This window comes from Aptenodytes forsteri, unplaced genomic scaffold (assembly GCF_000699145.1).
Source record: "Aptenodytes forsteri isolate BGI_AS27 unplaced genomic scaffold, ASM69914v1 Scaffold46, whole genome shotgun sequence".
In the NCBI taxonomy this organism is placed as follows: domain Eukaryota; kingdom Metazoa; phylum Chordata; class Aves; order Sphenisciformes; family Spheniscidae; genus Aptenodytes; species Aptenodytes forsteri.
The window spans coordinates 1,038,531-1,057,524 of NW_008794774.1; the positions used below are offsets into that span (position 1 = coordinate 1,038,531).

General features: G+C 36.3%; 1 protein-coding gene across 1 annotated transcript in view; it reads left to right on the forward strand.

Annotated features, from left to right (window-relative positions):
- Nucleotides 1–18,994, forward strand: part of KDM4C (lysine demethylase 4C) — a 303,658-nt gene that overhangs the window by 262,255 nt on the left and 22,409 nt on the right. Inside the window, exons 17-18 of the mRNA XM_009274270.1 lie at nt 4,287–4,472; nt 11,584–11,754. Coding sequence (XP_009272545.1) covers nt 4,287–4,472; nt 11,584–11,754 — 357 coding nt within the window. The remainder of the gene's footprint in view (nt 1–4,286; nt 4,473–11,583; nt 11,755–18,994) is intronic.

Genomic DNA, 18,994 nt, shown 5'->3' on the forward strand with positions numbered 1-18,994 from the left:
TATTAATTTCACAAGTAGCACGCTTACATACCTAAATACGAGGTTCGCCCAGACAGAGAGGTGTTTAGATTCTATTCTCTGCAGGAGTGGCTCAAGATTGGTTCCATTATATACAATTCCTTAATTTTACAAACTTACAAAAGTCAGAATTCAGGCAAAGGTGGGAGGGAGAGTGAAACGGCAGTCTTCACAACCGGCGATTCCCTCTCTTCTCTCATAATTTTGATGCCTTTTTCCTTTGGTCACTTTCAGTGATTTTTTTTTTTTTTTTTACATTTATATTGTCCTTTTTTTTCATGTATCACCCTCCTATAAAAATAATATTAACATGGAGAAAAAAGGGGTAAAAAAATTCATTTAAATTCATATGCCATAAAGCCCCAAGTGAGAGTATGAGAAATACATTGTTAGTTAGAAGCTAGGGAGGGAAAGAATTGCCAGTATGAGTCAGACACAGCACAGTTCAATTTACTACTTCCAGCTAATATACAGCTTGATATGTAGCTCAGCTAAGGTTCCAAAAGTCTATGCAAAGGAGTTTTTTTATAGTTTGCTCTGCTTTCATTCTGTGTATTCTGATTTTATTAATCAAATATGGTAGATTAACAGTTTGACTTGTATTTTCAAAGATGAAGGAGCTTTTTCTCATACCTCTGAATGAGGCCATGCTGCCTGATACAGTTATGCAAGCTGTGAATTTGCTTGTACACCTGACTTCTGTTTGTGCATATGTGTACTTTTCAAAATTCATGCCTAATTTTGAGACTCATTGTAAAGCTAAGGTACATCTGCATCATCCCTTTCAGTGTCGTACTTGTACAATGGACACAGCATCTTACAAATAATAGGAAACATATTTCATTATTTGTCAACCTTGATTCATTTCATGCTTTCTGAAAGAAGACTGATTTTAATAATTTTTTTGGTATTCCATAAGCACAGGGAGAAATAGCATATTTTTTTTTCTGCATGTACAGTAACTTTTTTTCCCCTGTTCATATCCATGATCTGAATCTTTTTGATACCTGAAGAGTGTAACAGTGTAGCACAAAAGTTTATTGTGTGTTTGGAGTTAACCGATGTAACAACTACCTTCCTTGTATTTGGCAGTGAGATGTATTTATCTCATGGTTAAAACACAGGAAGTATTTTCACTTTCTTCATGCGACTTGAAGTCTGCATTCACATAATTACATATGGCCAAGCAGTATTCCATTTATATAGGAGTAAATCTGAAGTAATTTTACTTTTCTTCAGTATTACAGTAATTTTACACCAGCATGATGGAAATAAGAATACAGTCAATAGTAATTTGACAGCTTTTTTAAAAATTGATTTTTTTCAGTACTTTCAAGTTGCAACTCTGAAAAGTACTGTGAGAAATAACTTTTCTTACAATATGCCAGTTTGTCTAATACATTCTTATGAAGTTAACCTATGCTGGAAGAGAACAGAGAAGTTGGTCTCTTTTACAGGGAGGGATGAAGCTTTGCTCTAATTTCTGTGGATTTGGCCATCCACATGCATTACATTTTCAGTTTTCCTGAATGCACTTGCAGCTTCCCTTCCAGCATCTCTCACTGTCCTCATACTGCTTTTATTTTCCTCAGCATTTCCCCTTCTGAAAGGTGATAAGCCTTAAATTATTAAAATAGAAGAACAATTGCACATATGCATATAGTTGTAAGTGCATCTTTTTGTGAAGCATTACTCATGTAATGTAATGTTTTAGATTTCTGCATCTCCCAGATTTTCATGATACCTTAGTAAGATGCTGAAGAAACTTACAGCCACATTGTAATGTTTGCATATTTGCTGCCTTGCACAAGTGCAGACAATAATGTAAGGGGATCAGCATTTCCTGCTGTAACCTACTTCCTTCAGTTACTGCTAGTTTAGCTGCACTTTTCTTTTTTATACTTTTTCCCCATTCTCTACATTTTGTTTGAACTGCATTTTGGAGTGTTTTAGTCAGAACACACAGCCGTTTGTGGGGTTTTTTTATACTCATACATGTTTCGTACTTCAGTCTTTCTTCTTTCGTTAAGCTGACTGGTGAATTTGTGTGTGTATCTGTGTGAAAAAGCATTCAAAAGGAGCTGTGTTTTTGCATGAACTCAGTGTCTAGACATTACACCTAATAGATTTCAATTGTATTTTCTGTCTGGAATTCCCATTTTACTTGGTTCTGAATATGTATATATATAAAAAATCCTTAAGTGCCCTTGAGAAACAGTTACTTGACTTATCTGAAAATGGCTTCATGCACATGAATACAAATGCACAATGAGGTATCAGCATATTAGTGAAGTCTCTGGAACATTTCTTTTGATGGTGAAATAATTTTTGCCTCTTACTAGTCTTTCAGACCTGATGCTGCTACAGCAGACTGAGCTGAGTTCTGGTCCTTTTAGTGAATGCTAGGTAAAATTTTTAACTAAGTTCCAGATGCTACTCATGTTTCTGCACGTGCAAAGCCATGCAGGCTGTTGGCTTTCAGAAGGTGGATGTGAAGGCAGAACTTGAAAAGTTTTTCATGTTCAGAATGATGCGTAAACTAGAACCCTGCATGACCGACGAGCTTGACAGGGCTAGCACTTGCAAAAATAATTATTTCAGTCACAAACTGAGTGCCAGAAATCATTGAAACTATGTAAGTGCTCAATTATACAATAAATTTTCTGCAGATTTTCTTCAGAATATGGAAATTAATAAACAATAGAACAAAATTCTCTGGTAGCCTGGGAAGAAGAATCTGATGTGAGTTAATTTGAAATACTTTGAATTATTAACCTTACAGTAAAAATAAATCAAAATTATTCTTACTCATCTTCCCAGCATAGGCAGACAAGAGGGTGTATGACAAAATCAGTGACTAAAGAGTTTAGAACAAATGGAAGTAATCACTATTCCAGCAGTATGTTTTCAAATTACTGAATTCACTGTTTTGTGTCATTAAATGAAACTTGGTATTTTAGAATAGCTGAGATAATTTTATGATCATCAATAACATTTGCAGTTTTGTTAGCCATGATAAGAGTTATCAGAGGATAGTTCCCACGTGATATAACACAGTTGTCCATAGAAGTTACTAAAGTAATTGTTCTATCTAGCGTGTTTGTTAATGTCTTTTGATGACAAGATACCAGTTGTCTTGTACGTTGTCTTTTTTAGTATGGAGGAGCTTATTTCCCAGACTTACTTACCCTTCATTTGCAGTTTTTTTAGCCATGGTAAGAGTTATCAGAGGATAGTTCCCACGTGATATAACACAGTTGTCCATAGAAGTTACTAAAGTAATTGTTCTATCTAGCGTGTTTGTTAATGTCTTTTGATGACAAGATACCAGTTGTCTTGTACGTTGTCTTTTTTAGTATGGAGGAGCTTATTTCCCAGACTTACTTACCCTAGCTCATGTCCCTTCATTTGTTTCATATGGGCCACTTAACATATGTCACTTAAAAAATAGTGACAGTATTTTGATGCGGTCTCCATTTTGGCAAAAGGAAAAAAAGTGGTATGTCTTGACACTGGTAAGGCTGTTGACATGATGTTTTATTATATGAAGTGGGGAAATACCGCCTATTCAATCACCATTATATTAAATACACAACCAATGAAAACCAGACTAGAAAAAATGAAAAGGGGCTTAGGAACAGCCTTCAGCTGTGGAATTATGCATAGGCTTGAGATAAAGAAAACATTTCTAACTTTGAGGAGATTTATCCACTGTCACAGGTTATCTGAGGAAGTTGTGGAAACCGTTTCATGAACATCTTAGATTAGCCATCTCCCAAAGACTGTTTAAGTATATATTTAGTCCAGCTTCAAAGTAGCGGGCTAGGTTAAATGATATGTGGAAGTCCTGTCTAGCCCTACATTTCTGTGGGCCTATTCTCTTTATTTTTGAGTCTCGCTGTTACTTTTTGCAGAATTATGTATAGGTTTTTCGATTTACCTGTTTTAGGAGGAGCAGGTTAATTTTCAGAGGAGTGTATGGAATTTGAAATTAAACTTTTAAATAGCTATATATATATCAGTTTTCTTACTATAGCACCAGAACAGATCATCTTCACATTAATGTAAAAAAAGGCAAAAATGCTATCTATTAATTACCATATTACTAAGTTACCTTGTAATTCATAAATGCTTCTTTTGCCATGTGTATTGCAAGGTATAAAATGTAATCACTGAAGCACAAATAACTTTTCAGTCCTTGAGATACTTGCAGAAGTCAATGGAGTTGGGGTAGTATGGTAAATATTCTGTTTATTTTGCTTCTACAGAAATGTATCTTCTGCAGACAGAGAATTAAGAAAATCTCTGGTGCCTGCATTCAGTGCTCATATGGACGCTGCCCAGCCTCCTTCCATGTTACCTGTGCCCATGCTGCAGGAGTGCTGATGGAACCTGATGACTGGCCATATGTTGTCTACATCACATGTTTCAGGCACAAGATCAACCAAAATGTGGTAAGGAATTTGTTTCTTTATTTGTTAAAAAATGGAATTGCAGAATTAAAGTATGTTTCCAGGGAAAATGGAAGAAGGGATCCACACTATGTATTATAATAGCTCCATCTATCATATTTCCATACATAGCAAACTATTACATCTTGAAAGATTTTCCTTATGCCAGTACCTGGGAGAAATGATACTTGGTATGCCTAACACATTTTTGTATTAGAGTCATTGTTGAATGTATTGTTTTGACAGCCAGAACAAATCTTTGAGTTCTCTGTTTTGTTAACATGGAGTGTATTACAAATACCCAGATCACAGTATCTTGCAAATACTCACAGATACTGTGAGATAAAGGATATGTTGTATATGTAAGTTCTTTGTTCCGCAGCCAAACAGTGTCTTGCAAATACCCAATTATAATTATTCTGTCATCTGGCAAAGTAACACTGGTATGTCATGAAAATTCATGTTATTACTGTGCCTTTTTATTTCTAGCCCGTGCTGAGGAGGAACCTTTAATTTTAGATGAGACACATGAAGAATTAGTTTAATGTCTTTTATTCAAATGAATTGTTACTATCCCAGTTAAGAGAGAACTCTTGCCGTTTATTGTGGGCTTTTAAAACTGTATTTTGTTTCCTAGCAAGCTAGAAGGACTTAACGTAGTCTTATTAAGGAAATAGCTTGGTAAGTTGAGAATTCTCAAGTTGCAAACTTTTTATCTCCTTTATACATTAGAAGAAATAAACCCAGGTAATGTCTGTATAATATAAGTCTGTCTTTCAAGAGGTTGTCAGTGAATCTTTGGTCTTAATGACAAGACTACTGAAGAGTAACATTTTCTTTCGAGTGTAGTAAAATGTAATGCCTCCCAACTAGAGTAATCAGTTCTGAGTGTTCAATCTGCTGGTGGTTCTTAAAAAGGGAAACAAATTGTGTGTCCCTGTTTAAAACTTCCACAGAACTCTTAAGCCTTTTAAAAATTTTTGTTTTCCAAAATGAATTAACATGTGAAACCAGTACACTTCATGTGGTTTTAGTTTCTTCAAATACTTTTCAAGAAAATGAGTTTGGTTTGAAAAACAAACAACCTTAAACCTCTATCTGTACAGGCAACTTAAGATACTTTTCATGGCTTTCTTGGAAATGTTATCATTAGCTGAAAATTACTGGGTTAAAATCATGGCCGGTAAAAGTAGGGCTGTTCTTCCCAAATATTTTCTAGTATTTGTTTGGGACAAGTCTTTATACTCTAGGTAGTGGGATTTGCATCAGTAGCTGGGAACTAATTCCCTGATCAAATAGGACTTTCTGCATAATACTTTCTTCTATTCCCACTTCATATGTATGTTGCGGCCACTTCCTCAGCCCCTTAATTTTTCCACCTTCCTCTAATATATCTGTCTCTGATGCTGGAGTCCCTTTATGCTGTTAAACAATGCATGTGATTTTCTTCACCTTATTCTCTTTTATAATACTAAATGGTAAATGTGGTGAAGTTTTGGATTATTTCTTCTATGTTTATACAGCACTTAATATAGTAGTGTATCTGTTCTAAACAGACTTTTTTCTGGCATTTCTGTGTTCATGTTAGTTATTAATAGAAATACCTACAAAATATTAATGAAAACCAGCCAGGTTGTTTAAGCAGAATTTATACTTTCAATCTAATATAAAATAGTGCAGACTTCAGCACTTAACTTTCTTAGTGTACACTTTCTCTGGAACTATTATTCTCTATTATTTTGAATGGTAAGAAACAAAACACATGCTCATCTGAAAAAAACACAATATGGGACATGGAATCCCATAAAATCCATTTTTTCTTAGTGATTTTCTTGACCTACATTAGGTAGTGCCAAAGAAAAAACACCCCACCAACTATGGAGAAACAGGATTTTGTGTGGCTACTATTTAAGAGATTGTGTGAAGGATGTTCGAAGTAGCTTGGAATGAGACTACCACATCCTTTCCTGAAACTCGGTACCAACCTTTTTGAAAAAAATTCTGTATTATTAACTTATTTCCTGTGGCTCAAATCAAGATCAGATTTGCAGAAGAGAAAGAAAAATTATGCTTTTGTGTTTTTCATTGGGCCAAAACTTGGAAAGATCAGATATTTTGTTAAAGAATCTTTTTCTGTGAAATTCTTAACTTACTCCTGAGACAAAGGAGATTGCCATATATTTGTATATGATTGGTTTTATACTCTGTCTTTTGGATAATTAATCTAATCACATCTTTAAGCCTTTGGAAGTTTTTTTCACTATTGGTTTTCTTGTTGTGCTTGTCTTAGTTATTAGCTATTCCTTCATGCAGAAATTACATTGCTCTTCACCATTAGGCATAGCAATGTATCTTACTTCTAATGAACTTTTTTTATTTGTCTGTTGTTATAACTTCCTTGCTTGAAAGCAGAACAGGGGAATCGTGCAGACTAAAATATTATACTCACTTTGCAAATTTTTACAGGGTGAAATAGATTGTCTTGTCAGCAAGAAAAAAAATCTTATCTGGTATTTAGCAGTTGAAAACATTGTACATAAAGTAAGGACACTATTATTTCTCCTCAGTTCATGGAAACAAAATTAAAATTGTCTGTTTTTTCACTAATATAGCCTCTAGATATTGTGCCTAAATGCTCAGTGAATATCTGTGATTGCTACTTTCTTCAAGTTTAAAAAAAATACCAAACAACCCAAAACTCAACAACCAAAGGATGGCTTCAGGGCACTTAGAAAAATTGTGACATATATCTATAGTGGTATTGTAATATGTAAATCAATGAGGGTGCTCAACAAAAAACCTACCTATGTACAGATAAATGTGTATTATTACTGGTATTAGTGTATCTCTTCACCTCAGGCAAGGGCTTATAGTAGTGATGAGGTGGAGTATGCATCCAAATTATTTATGTCTGCGATCTCAAGCAAATTGTGTCCAAATTATTCATCAATATACTCTCACAAGTCTTTTTCAGTGGGGATGAGACTCTGTATTGTCTTCAGGATTTTTTCCTAGAGTACTATTTTAATGTCAACCATGGAAACCACTGACAGGTCTTCTGATGAAAAATCATCAAAAAGACAATCAAAAGGGAAAGCATAATCCTTGCATCCATAAAGTGCTGCCAAATGAAGTAAATATACAAATACTAAGAACTGGATTTTTTAAATGTTGATATGACTGTTCAAAAATATGTTCTTTGGAGGTCCATGGACTCAAAAGTAAGCATGCTTCTTGTATTTGCTGAAGGTACAGCTTTAGAAATAACACAAAAATTTGCTAGCAGAAAAGTTGTTTTATACAGAATGTTTTTGATTATTCCTGTCACAGCCTGTATTATTTTGCTATGTAAACTGGAGCGTCAATATGCAAGGAAGGCTCTGTGATTCACTACTTACAGACAGTAGGTCATGTTTTTTCATTTTCCCTCTTTGACTGTGCTTGTCTCTGGGTATGAAACATATGCCTCACACGTTTTTGTCATCAAACTGCAAGAACACTTGGAAGTACGGTTGAGAATAGGAGATGGATTTGTTTTGATTAAAAGAACTCCTTCATACACAAGGAAGTGAGAAAAAGAAGTTGTATGCAACCATACTAACAGCCCCCCCCCCAAAAAAAAAAAATATAAGAATCCATGCAAGATTAACAAAGACAGCACTGAGGGTCAGAGAAAACCAGCTGGTGGCAAACATATACTCATAGGTGGTGTTTCATTTGGAAAGTGTGATCAGGAGAGGCCGTCTAGGCAGCCCCAGTTATGTGCATTTTGAAAGACTGTCTTTAGAAGGGGCAAAGATAGGAGTTGCAAAAACCCACTGGTTAGGAGTTGCAAAAACCTACTGTTGCTGCTTTTTGAGTTATTTCAAATTATCTTTTGCTATTATTGGCCAGTTCTTACCTCTGTAGCACACAGGGAATGAAGGGATGCTGTCAAATGGGAGCTGTAGATCCTTTTTCTGTTGAATACCTGAGTAATGCAATGTCATTGTTAGCCACTGTCTGCTAACTACTGCCAGCCCCTTAACATTTCAGAGAGACTAAGATATGCCTTAGGAAGGACGTATTATTCAAAAATCATGAGCTGGCATATTTTTGAAATGTCATGCATCATTTCTATGCCTAAATTGGAGTTCCGAGGAGTAAGCTTAAAATGATGAAATGAGAGTTATATTCCTGTATCAAATAAGTCTCAGAATTTTGAGGATCCCCCATTAAAAACTGTAGTCAGAGAAAGTTTCTAGATATTTAGATATACATCAGATGCCTATTTCATGATAGTCATTATGATTTCATATACATATAGGTTATATATTTTATTTAAAAAGATTTTTGTGTCCTGCCATACAGAAAATGAAGGAGAAAGTAATTTTCCCTCTTATCTTTTTTAAGTTTGCACACAGAAGGGAAGGTTAACTTTTTTCCTTAGATCTGGTTGTTTTCTCTATTTCTGCCACTATCTTAGTTCATCCTTGGCTTAGGTACTGTTAAAGAAAATCATGCTTTTTAAACCACAGCTTTCTCAATAATCTGGTAACTACCACAGCTGTTTCTTTAATCTGATAGACTCCCTTACATAACAACTGTCCTTTCTGATCAAAAATGACATTCTTAACATCAATAAATTCTTAAGATTTTCTGACAGGAAATGTTTTCTGGGACATGCAGTCAATTACAGAGTGTGCTTGTCAATATTTTTTCTGAGAAATAAATCAAGAATCCTACCAAGATAACATACTAAAAAATAATCTTCTCCTTGGGCTAGGATGCATTTCTGTTTTTTATTATTTGTTCCAATGAGCAATGTCATTTCTTCTCTGAAAATTTTATCATTAAATGAGCCTGTATTGTCTCTTAAAATATTACATTTTGCCTTCCATCTTGAGTTCCATCTTCATGCTTTAAAAACATTTAAACCTTTTAATAGAGCTATTTCTCCTTGGGCTTCTGTAATATCAAACTTTTTCTATTATTTCATATAAGTAAATCAATTAATACTTTCCAGTTTACTTCTGATGCCCACCCCCAAATAATTGAATAGACTAAAGTCAAGAATTGAAAGGTAAATTAACATTTATGTTTACATATGTTTCAAGATTGGATAAAAAGTGCTAACTGACATGTCACTCCTGTGATAATACCAGTAAATTGTTATTTATGTAGTTAATTCTGCTACTTAGTCTAACTATAGACAGGTAAAATGTGGAAGAAACAATTTTGTTATACATGTAAATGGTTAAATAATTTGTGAGTATGCTCAGAATATTATTTCTAGGTAAACTTGAAAATGGTTAGAAAGATCATTAGTTTTTACTATCTGAAGTGACCTCAGCTAAATCCTCTAAATGCGTATGTCAGGCAGAGCTCTGACACACAGAGATTTAGTGCACTGTCTCCAGAAATGATACAGAATATTTGTTCTTGGTTTGCCCTTAGTTTGTAGGAGCAGAGAGGTTTAAAAAGTCTAAATCCCAGAAATTAGTCCAAGAAAGAGGCATGATAGTGACAACAGTCCCTGCAAAAACAGAAGTGTTCGAGTTAGGGTGGGTTTTTCCTCTTCCCCAAAAGCACTAACATTACTATTAATGCTTGGAATCTAAGAAAAAGAACTGATGCTCTCCTTGGTTCTCCCTTTGATATTAGTGCTAAAAATGGTACAGCTGTAGCATTTTCCAGATTTTCACAGACACTTTTTAAAATTATTATATTGATTGAAGAATTCACTGCCTTTGAAGGTTTGAAAAGCAGTGCTAGGAAATTGAGTAATTACTTTAGCATATGTAATAAAGTATTTTCATGCTGTTTATATAAACATTTCTAATAAAAAAATATTTTATGCTTAGAATATACCAGTGTAGTTGCCCCTTGTAGTAGCATCTTCCATTATAAGAAAAGTACAACTTTTCAGATATAGACAAAGTCACAATAATTTACTTTTGCGTAAACAAATGGGCCTTTGTGAGGTAATGAATAGACAGTCAGGATCATAAGAAAGAAGTGCCTTCCTTGTGTTGTTAGGATGAGAAGCTCTTGATTTTATTTTTCCTGGTGAAGAAGGTTGCTCTTTAAGTGGGAGGTTCCTGGGGATACATTAGTTGGGAGCTGAGATGTAACAGCTGTCTGCATCATGTGAGCTTCTCAGCATTTGCTCACTTACAAGGTTCCATTCTTTTTTTTATTTATAGAATGCATCGAACAGTTATTGATGTAGAATTTTTGCATAGTTTAACAACCCTGCTACTCTTCTGATTGACATAACTAGCTCTGGGGAATTAAAAATGAGAAATGAAAAAAAATTACTGTTACTGATTTACCACATAAATAACTCATGAAGAGTGGTCAATGTTATCTGAAGTTTTAAAGCAAAAGTTCTGCACGGTATGGGTTAAGAAGTTACCCAGATACACTGCTGTAGACAGCTCTGAGAAGAACTGGATATGCATTTAGTTATTGCATCCCATTCAGCAAAATATTAAGCAATTATGTAGAATCATACTGAAATCCAGTACTTAAAAATCCCATAATTTAAAACAATGCAAGACCATAGTCTGGGTCCATCACATCTTACCTCTTCAAGCAAATTCTACAAATTATTTGACAAATTAAATTTACAAATATTGCTAATTGTGTGTTATTGATCTAATGCAGAATAGTTAGAAGGCATCAGTTGCAAAAATATTTCTGAGTGCTGTGATTTGTTATTCTTCAGATGCCATTTGTTTTCTCGTAAAATGCAGAAACTTTGTATGTAAAGCAAATTTGTGTGATCATGATTGGAAAGAACAATTTTGCATTTGAAGTTTTTGTATTGAGTGGTGAACTGTTATCAATTCTGTTTTGACACTGGTAAATTTCTGATGAGTAAACTGGTATTTTAAAATGTCTTTTTCTTTTACATTCTTCCTTTCTTCAAGAGAGCTAAAGCATGTGAGAAGGCCATAACAGTTGGGCAGACAAATTTGTGTGATCATGATTGGAAAGAACAATTTTGCATTTGAAGTTTTTGTATTGAGTGGTGAACTGTTATCAATTCTGTTTTGACACTGGTAAATTTCTGATGAGTAAACTGGTATTTTAAAATGTCTTTTTCTTTTACATTCTTCCTTTCTTCAAGAGAGCTAAAGCATGTGAGAAGGCCATAACAGTTGGGCAGACAGTCATCACGAAACATAGGAATACACGATACTATAGTTGCAGAGTCATAGGAGTGACATCTCAACTTTTCTATGAAGTCATGTTTGATGATGGCTCTTTCAGTCTGGATACTTTTCCTGAAGACATTGTAGTAAGTACTTTCTCAGATACCTGTTCTTTCTGGTTTTTTTGTTTGTTTGTTTTTGTTTGTTTGGTTGGTTGGTTTTTTGTTTGGTTTTGGTTGTTTTGTTTTTTTAAATTACAGAGTTGGAACCTCTTGAACTACTTCTTTTGACCTTGAGGAGATACCGTCTTAATATTCAGTTCATGTTTGTTACTTTTACTGCTGAGAGTGATTATTTTCTAATGGGCTTCCAAACCTTGGTTATTCTAATTAGTCTTTGCCATTTGACCAAATGAGTCAAAAGTAATCTTAGAAAATCTTTCAATTAAATAAGAAATATCTATTTAATAAAGGATATGAGAGAGGGAATTCCATATATCCTTTGTCTCTCAGAGATAACTTGTAAAAATTCCTTGCAGAATAGAAAAATACTGCTGTAATGGCAAGAATAGCTCTCAAGAATCTGTTCTAACAACTTTTTTACACCTTCTGATATTTAGTTTGTGAGATTACATTATTAATGATAAAAATCATCAGGGAGAAGAATGTGTAGTTTATTGCATTTCCAAAAAGCAATTGAGATTTTGATTTCCCTTATGCACTTATATAAACTACGATGTTTCTCAAAACTGTTACGGACCACATTGTGCACTTAGCACATATGAACAAAATTTGCAGACAAGTGGGGAAAAATTCTGTTTCCCTCCACATTTGCAATGAATACATTGGATGTTAACCTTCGTTGTGTTCATCAGGCGTCACTAGACGCCTTTCTCACAACATGACTCTAATCCCTGTTTACCTTCATGCTCCTCTGAGCCTTTTTTGAGCTGAACTGGTATTTTTGGTGTACCTCCTGCTAATAATCTCTAAAAGTTAGAGCCTTCAGTGAACACTGGTATGCAAAAGTGCTGTTTGTTGCAAGACCACTTTTCACTTAGCCCTGTGTCCTGTTCTGTATGTAGAGGGGGAGACTAGCATATGCAGCGGTGCAAAAGAATACATGCTTTGCAGCTCAAGGGGCACAACCCCTAGGAGTACTCCGTATTTTTCTCCTGTGAAAGTCTTTGAGCTGTTCTGTTTTCTGCAGGCCTAATCACTTCCTAGAAGTAGCATTAGCTGACAGATACATCAGTGGAAATGATACTGTTGTTTTTAGAAGATTCTTAGTTATTGAAAAGTCTGATGCCATTTGAAAATACGGTATTTGAAAGGGTACATTTCAGAGCAGTGTGTGGGGATTGAGCTGTTTATCTCCCACTGGTCTGAATAGAAGACAGTCAGCAAGTCCCTCTTACATGTGTTTGAAAATATATCCTTTAATTCGAAACACTCAAAAGGCTCCATTAATGATCAAAGATGTTCTGATTTAGGTTGATCAAGATATTAAGCAAATGTGGCTGTATTGTTATTAGAAACCCCTCTTTTGTGTACGCCTGCAACAAGGATATGGTAAGGCAGAGATGAGAAACTGCTTACCGCCCTAGTGGGGTAGTCTGATCTGGAGCTAAGAATAAATGTAATCAGGTCTAGGTATGCCTCAGTGCTTCTCAGATAGTGGATGAACATCATATAATTGTTTGATGGAAACACCAAACGAATTTCACATTCCTTAGAGAAATCTTGTTGTGTTTTCATTAGATAATATACCTGCAGCAGTTACTGGAAGGGAAAAAAAAATGTTTTTTCTGCTGCCTGGACTAAAACTTGCTAATCCATGCAATGTGCGTATCAGGTGTTAGTGCCGCTGGGAGGACTTATTCATCAAATCTGGTGTGAAAGCAATGTTGCTGCCTATTGAAGAACTTATTTTTCTAATCTGTTTTCACTTTTCAGCTAGCTCACAAAGATAGCAGAAGCTTTCTGCTTTTCCAGTATGTGCTGAATCTACTACACAATTTCAGCTCAGCTCACAATAGACCACAATTCCAATCTTCAGACACAGTGATTTATTTTTAAGGAGGAAAATAGGGAGCAGGGAAATTTCAGTCTCGAAGCTTCATGAAACTCTGTTTGCGTGTAAGCATTCAATAACTACCAAAGTAGGGTACACATTGTTCTCTTCTCATATGTATTTTTCTTGGTTTGTGTTAGCATGTGCTAAATATATCAGTTTTGTTTTTTTTTTTTTTAAGTGTAGGTGTTAGATATAGGCATAGCTATATAGATTTTTTATTTCAAGCTATTGCTTGGGTACTATACCTGATTTCTACCTCATCAGAATTTCTTAGAATAGTCACTCCTCAATTACAATGTTTAAACCCATTAGATAGCTTGTTGATGTGCTAACCAGTCAGCTTTCCCTCAACCCATTAGGTGTAAGAGGGTGTGAAGAAGTCTATGGGTACAGTTTTTTGCTGGAAGAAACAGCAGGACAATTTCCTCTGTAAGTCATGGAAGGACTGCAGTGAGGGGGATAGCATGTGATATCTTAAAGGAGGTAAGGCGACAGCTTTAGCAGTTAAACAATGCATGCACACATGTGGGGAGTGCATACGCTGCAGTCCTGAGTAACTGCTACCAACAGACAGCATGTACTTCTTGAAGGATTAATGCCCTGTAACTTGTCACACAGCCCCTAGCTCAGCACTGGGAGGAATACTGTGCTGCCCAACAGGCCAGATGTCAGTTTACAGATTATACATCAGGAAATGTCTCAGTTTTTTGGCATGCTCATTTAGGGATCGTGTCCCACAGTTCCTTTCTTCTCCCCCATCCCCCGTTAGTACCTGATGGACATATCTCCACTGGCATATCTTGGCAGTTTGCTAGGAATGAATATTCTGGATATTTAGCTAGGAGTTTTATTTGTTTCTCTATATATTATGGCTGTCAATAATGCCTTAACAGCAAGTATAATTAAAATATATTTACATACATATGTAACCTGAAATTAGAGCTAAGGATGAAGTTGTTCTCGCAGTACCTTATTAAAATCCCAGCTAAACAGGGAGCTCTTGCAGTATACTTCGTCAGGGGCAGAAAAGTCCCACTGAATTATATTGATTGCAAGGAAGAGGGGAAGAAAAAAAAAAAATGCGGAGTCAAGCATGCTTTGAGTCTGTGGGGAGGTCTGGTTACAGGAGATCTGAGCACACCTCTCCTGAAATGGTAGACATCCTTCCAGGCCACTTGGCCCAGTAAGTGCCCTGGTCCTCCAGTGACCAGTTTACACAGAATTCTTTGCTGTCGTGGTTTCACCTTGTGGTTTTTAAGCAAACTAGGTGAACAAAAATGAGTGTACTTACTCTTGCTGCCATGACATACCCACACTGCATTTTAGTTTACCATTAGGTGTATAAACGTAGGGGTTCTCCATTGAGAAGGTAAAGCTGATCTGTGGGTTGTCATGCCCACAACCCAAAATGGACTTTACGTATTAAAATCTATAAATTGAATACCATCCTAAGTGGTATTGTTGCTTATGGAATGCTGCTGTAAATTTTCCTTACAAGCAAGAGCATCTTAAGAGTGGAGGAAGTGAGATGTGTTTGGAAGGACACTTGGGTGCTATATTCAGTAGTTCATGAGTTTGTTTTGCAGAACCACATTATGGTAATTTTCTGAGGTCCTGATAAAATCCAAAAAGCATAGTCTTGAAAAAGTGTATATTAATTCAGGTTAAGATATTCAGACTGCAGCTGTCCAAAGCAGGAACAAGAAATTATTTTTGCATGTGGCAACTTGGTCCATCCCACACCTTGCTTGCTTATTTTTTTGTCTACCACTGCTTTTTGAAGTGGATGCCACCTTACCTGAAAAAAATTCAAGCATGAAAAAAAACTCCACCAAGCAGTGGATTTTTTGACATACCAACAGTGATACCTGGAATCCTTACCAGAATTATGCTGATACTTATGTAAAGAAGGTACTTCTGAAAGAGAGCCTTCAGTGTGAAGAGAATGGAGAAGATTAAGCTCTATCTTTCTGTGTCTATCAATACTTTAAATTCACCACTGGCAGGGGAGGGAGGAACAGGGCTATTGAGAGCTCTGACAGCCAAAGTACTTCACTGAAAATATCACGAAGGCTACAGCTTCTTACAGTGTGCACCTAAATTTCACGAAGTCCAAACTTATTATCCTCTGCTTTCTTTGTAAGGAAATGGAGCACATTTTAGTTGCCAGTACTTGAAGAAAAACATGCCAGTACGATAGCAATGTAATTTGACAAGCTATTAAAAAAATTAAAAAAAGACTTTTCTCAGCCAGGGACCTTTTTTGCAATCCTCTACCTCTGTCCCAGCGTACAAATGCACACTTTACAGCCCTACAAAATTATGAAATGAAAGGTTCGACATCTGATGACCCACACTCTAATGTATACACAATGCTGTGTGCATAGGCTTGCCAATTATCCTATCTTTCTTGATGACTTTGGACTTGCTGAGATTCTGGATGATCCTTCCTGGCCTAGATATCTGGAAAGGGTTTGAAGCTGCATAGGCATTTGTAATCTTAGAAGTTGTTCGAGCTGGGGTGAACTAATTGGGGTAAAGTACAGGCAAAAGGGTCAGGTGAAATACAGATTGTCCCAAGGACAGTGTTATTAGACTACTGAGAGACAGAACGGATTTAGTTCATCCTCCTTTGAGATGTAGAACAAATGGGATTTAGCTGGACAGTTCTTCAAAAATTATTTCCTCCACAGGCTAGCTAAAGGGAACATTAGTTTAAAACCATAATGTGCCATTATGTAGGTGGGACTTTTTGCATGTGCAGGTTAGACAAGTTAGCTCATTTTTGGGGGCCGTGAGTTTTGGTGCTCGGGATGTAGCTTTAAGAACAAAGTCTTACTTCTTTACAAGAACTTTTCCGTAATGACTTTGTCCGTGACTACTGGCTTTCACTGGTGCAATAAATATGTGTCTGCATATGTCTATGTGGACACTCAATCAGCTTCTCCATGTCTGTATGTGTTAATACTTTTGCTACTGCTTTTGAAAAACCATACTGCTTGAACAATGGACATTCGGAAATACTGGGCAGGCACGTAAGTCCTGACAGTCCACTAATGTCCACCTGGATATAAAAAATAGAAAATTTTATTCTAGCCCTAGTAATTTCTGAAGGATGCTGTGTTTTTTTGAAAATCTGTCCTACAAACCAGACGTATGTAACTTTTCCTCCATCAACCTTGTCTGGCATTATAAATGACTAAACTCCTGACTAGTTTCCAGCATTTTTTCCAGTGGTTTCTCTTCTGTATGCCTTTCTCTCTTCATCTCTTCTGACAACTGTTTTCTGCTTGTCTACCTTTTCAAATCAAAACTTTAAATAGTAGTGCTTACCTGCCTCCTTGTATCTGTGGAAGATCCATTAGACTTCTGACAGACAATAATAGCTTATTGTTCAGTTTTATTATACTGACATGTAAATCTGTAAAGAATGGCTAAGGAAATTAGTCGCACTCTTTCTGAGCAATCTACAGATACTTTAGATGCACTCCAGTATTACCATCACCTGTGATTTCTGAGAATGTGAAACAGAAAAGCAACCAATGCATTTCTGAAGGTAACAAGAATCATAGAATCATAGAATCATTAAGGCTGGAAAAGACCTCTAAGGTCATCGAGTCCAACCGTCAACCCAACACCACCATGCACACTAAACCATGTCCCTAAGCGCCTCATCTACACGTCTTTTAAATACCTCCAGGGACGGTGACTCAACCACTTCCCTGGGCAGCCTGTTCCAATGTTTAACCACTCTTTCAGTAAAGAAATTTTTCCTCACGTCCAATCTAAACCTCCCCTGGCGCAACTTGAGGCCATTTCCTCTCGTCCTATCGCTAGTTACTTGGGAGAAGAGACCGACACCCCCCTCGCTACAACCTCCTTTCAGGCAGAGGATTGTATTTGGTATAAACTTAGTCAAAAAGTCCTCAGAACTAGTTGTGTGATGTGGGAAAAGAGACCCAATGAATTATAATAGGTTTAGCAACCTTTTTTTTTTATTTCTTAACTGAGACAACATTGAGTCTCTGAGCTGAATAATACGCTAATCATTTTGGGCTGGCACAATTTTTTTTTCAGCATTATAACATTACCTGCTGTGTAGTTGAACTTAGTATTGGCAATTTGTATGGTGTGACCATTGACAGAAAATTCTGAAAAATTCTGGAAAGCAAGTTTGAGAGCTGCATGACATTTCTCTGAGGAAAAATCTGGGGTTTCTTTTCCTGGTTAGATAGATTTGTAAAAATTGTGTAGGATTTTGCATTCTTGTTCTGTGAAATACTCCAAGAAGTTAGATATGTATATATGTCTTGAAGATTTACTTCAAGTTGATGTGAGCTGAGAAATTTATTTTAACACATTTTTGTAACTGTGAGCTTTTGCACTGGATTTGCAAGTGCTGATACACAGAATGTTATGCTTTGCACATGCAAATCATTGTTTGCATCTTCTGAATACTAACACAAATTAATTTCTGTTTTTAAAACTGTGGTCTTATTAAGTTAAAATCAAAGTTTTTCAAAAGCAAAGACTAAATTCTAAGGCTTCAGACTGGAGGCTTCTATTCCATTGTTTAACTCCTGAAGCTGCAAAATGACAAAAGATGCAATAATTTGATTCTAATCTGAAACTTGTGGTACAGTACTATAACCGTATTGATTTAAGTGAGTTACTTTCACTTGACTCCGTTATGGAGAACAGAAGAGATTTTTCTGTGGCTCTTGCTTTTTCTTTGTTTCCTGTTACAGTAGAAAGACAGGCATCTTAATAGGTAAGCATAAAAAATGAGTATAGGGTAATTAAAGCCAAATTAAAGCTTCAAATATAAATATTATCTTTACATGGTTTCCTTTGTATAATTCCTATCGCTAGTTACTTGGGAGAAGAGACCGACACCCACCTCGCTACAACCTCCTCTCAGGTAGTTGTAGAGAGCGATGAGGTCTCCCCTCAGCCTCCTTTTCTCCAGGCTAAACAACCCCAGTTCCCTCAGCCGCTCCTCATAAGACTTGTTCTCCAGACCCCTCACCAGCCTCATTGCCCTTCTCTGGACATGCTCTAACACCTCGACGTCCTTCTTGTAGTGAGGGGCCCAAAACTGAACACAGTATTCGAGGTGCAGCCTCACCAGTGCCGAGTACAGGGGCACGATCACTTCCCACCTCCTGCTGGCCACACTAGTTCTGATCCAGGCCAGGATGCCATTGGCCTTCTTGGCCACCTGGGCACACTGCCAGCTCATGTTCAGCCAGCTGTTGACCAACACCCCCAGGTCCTTCTCTGCTGGGCAGCTTTCCAGCCACTCTTCCC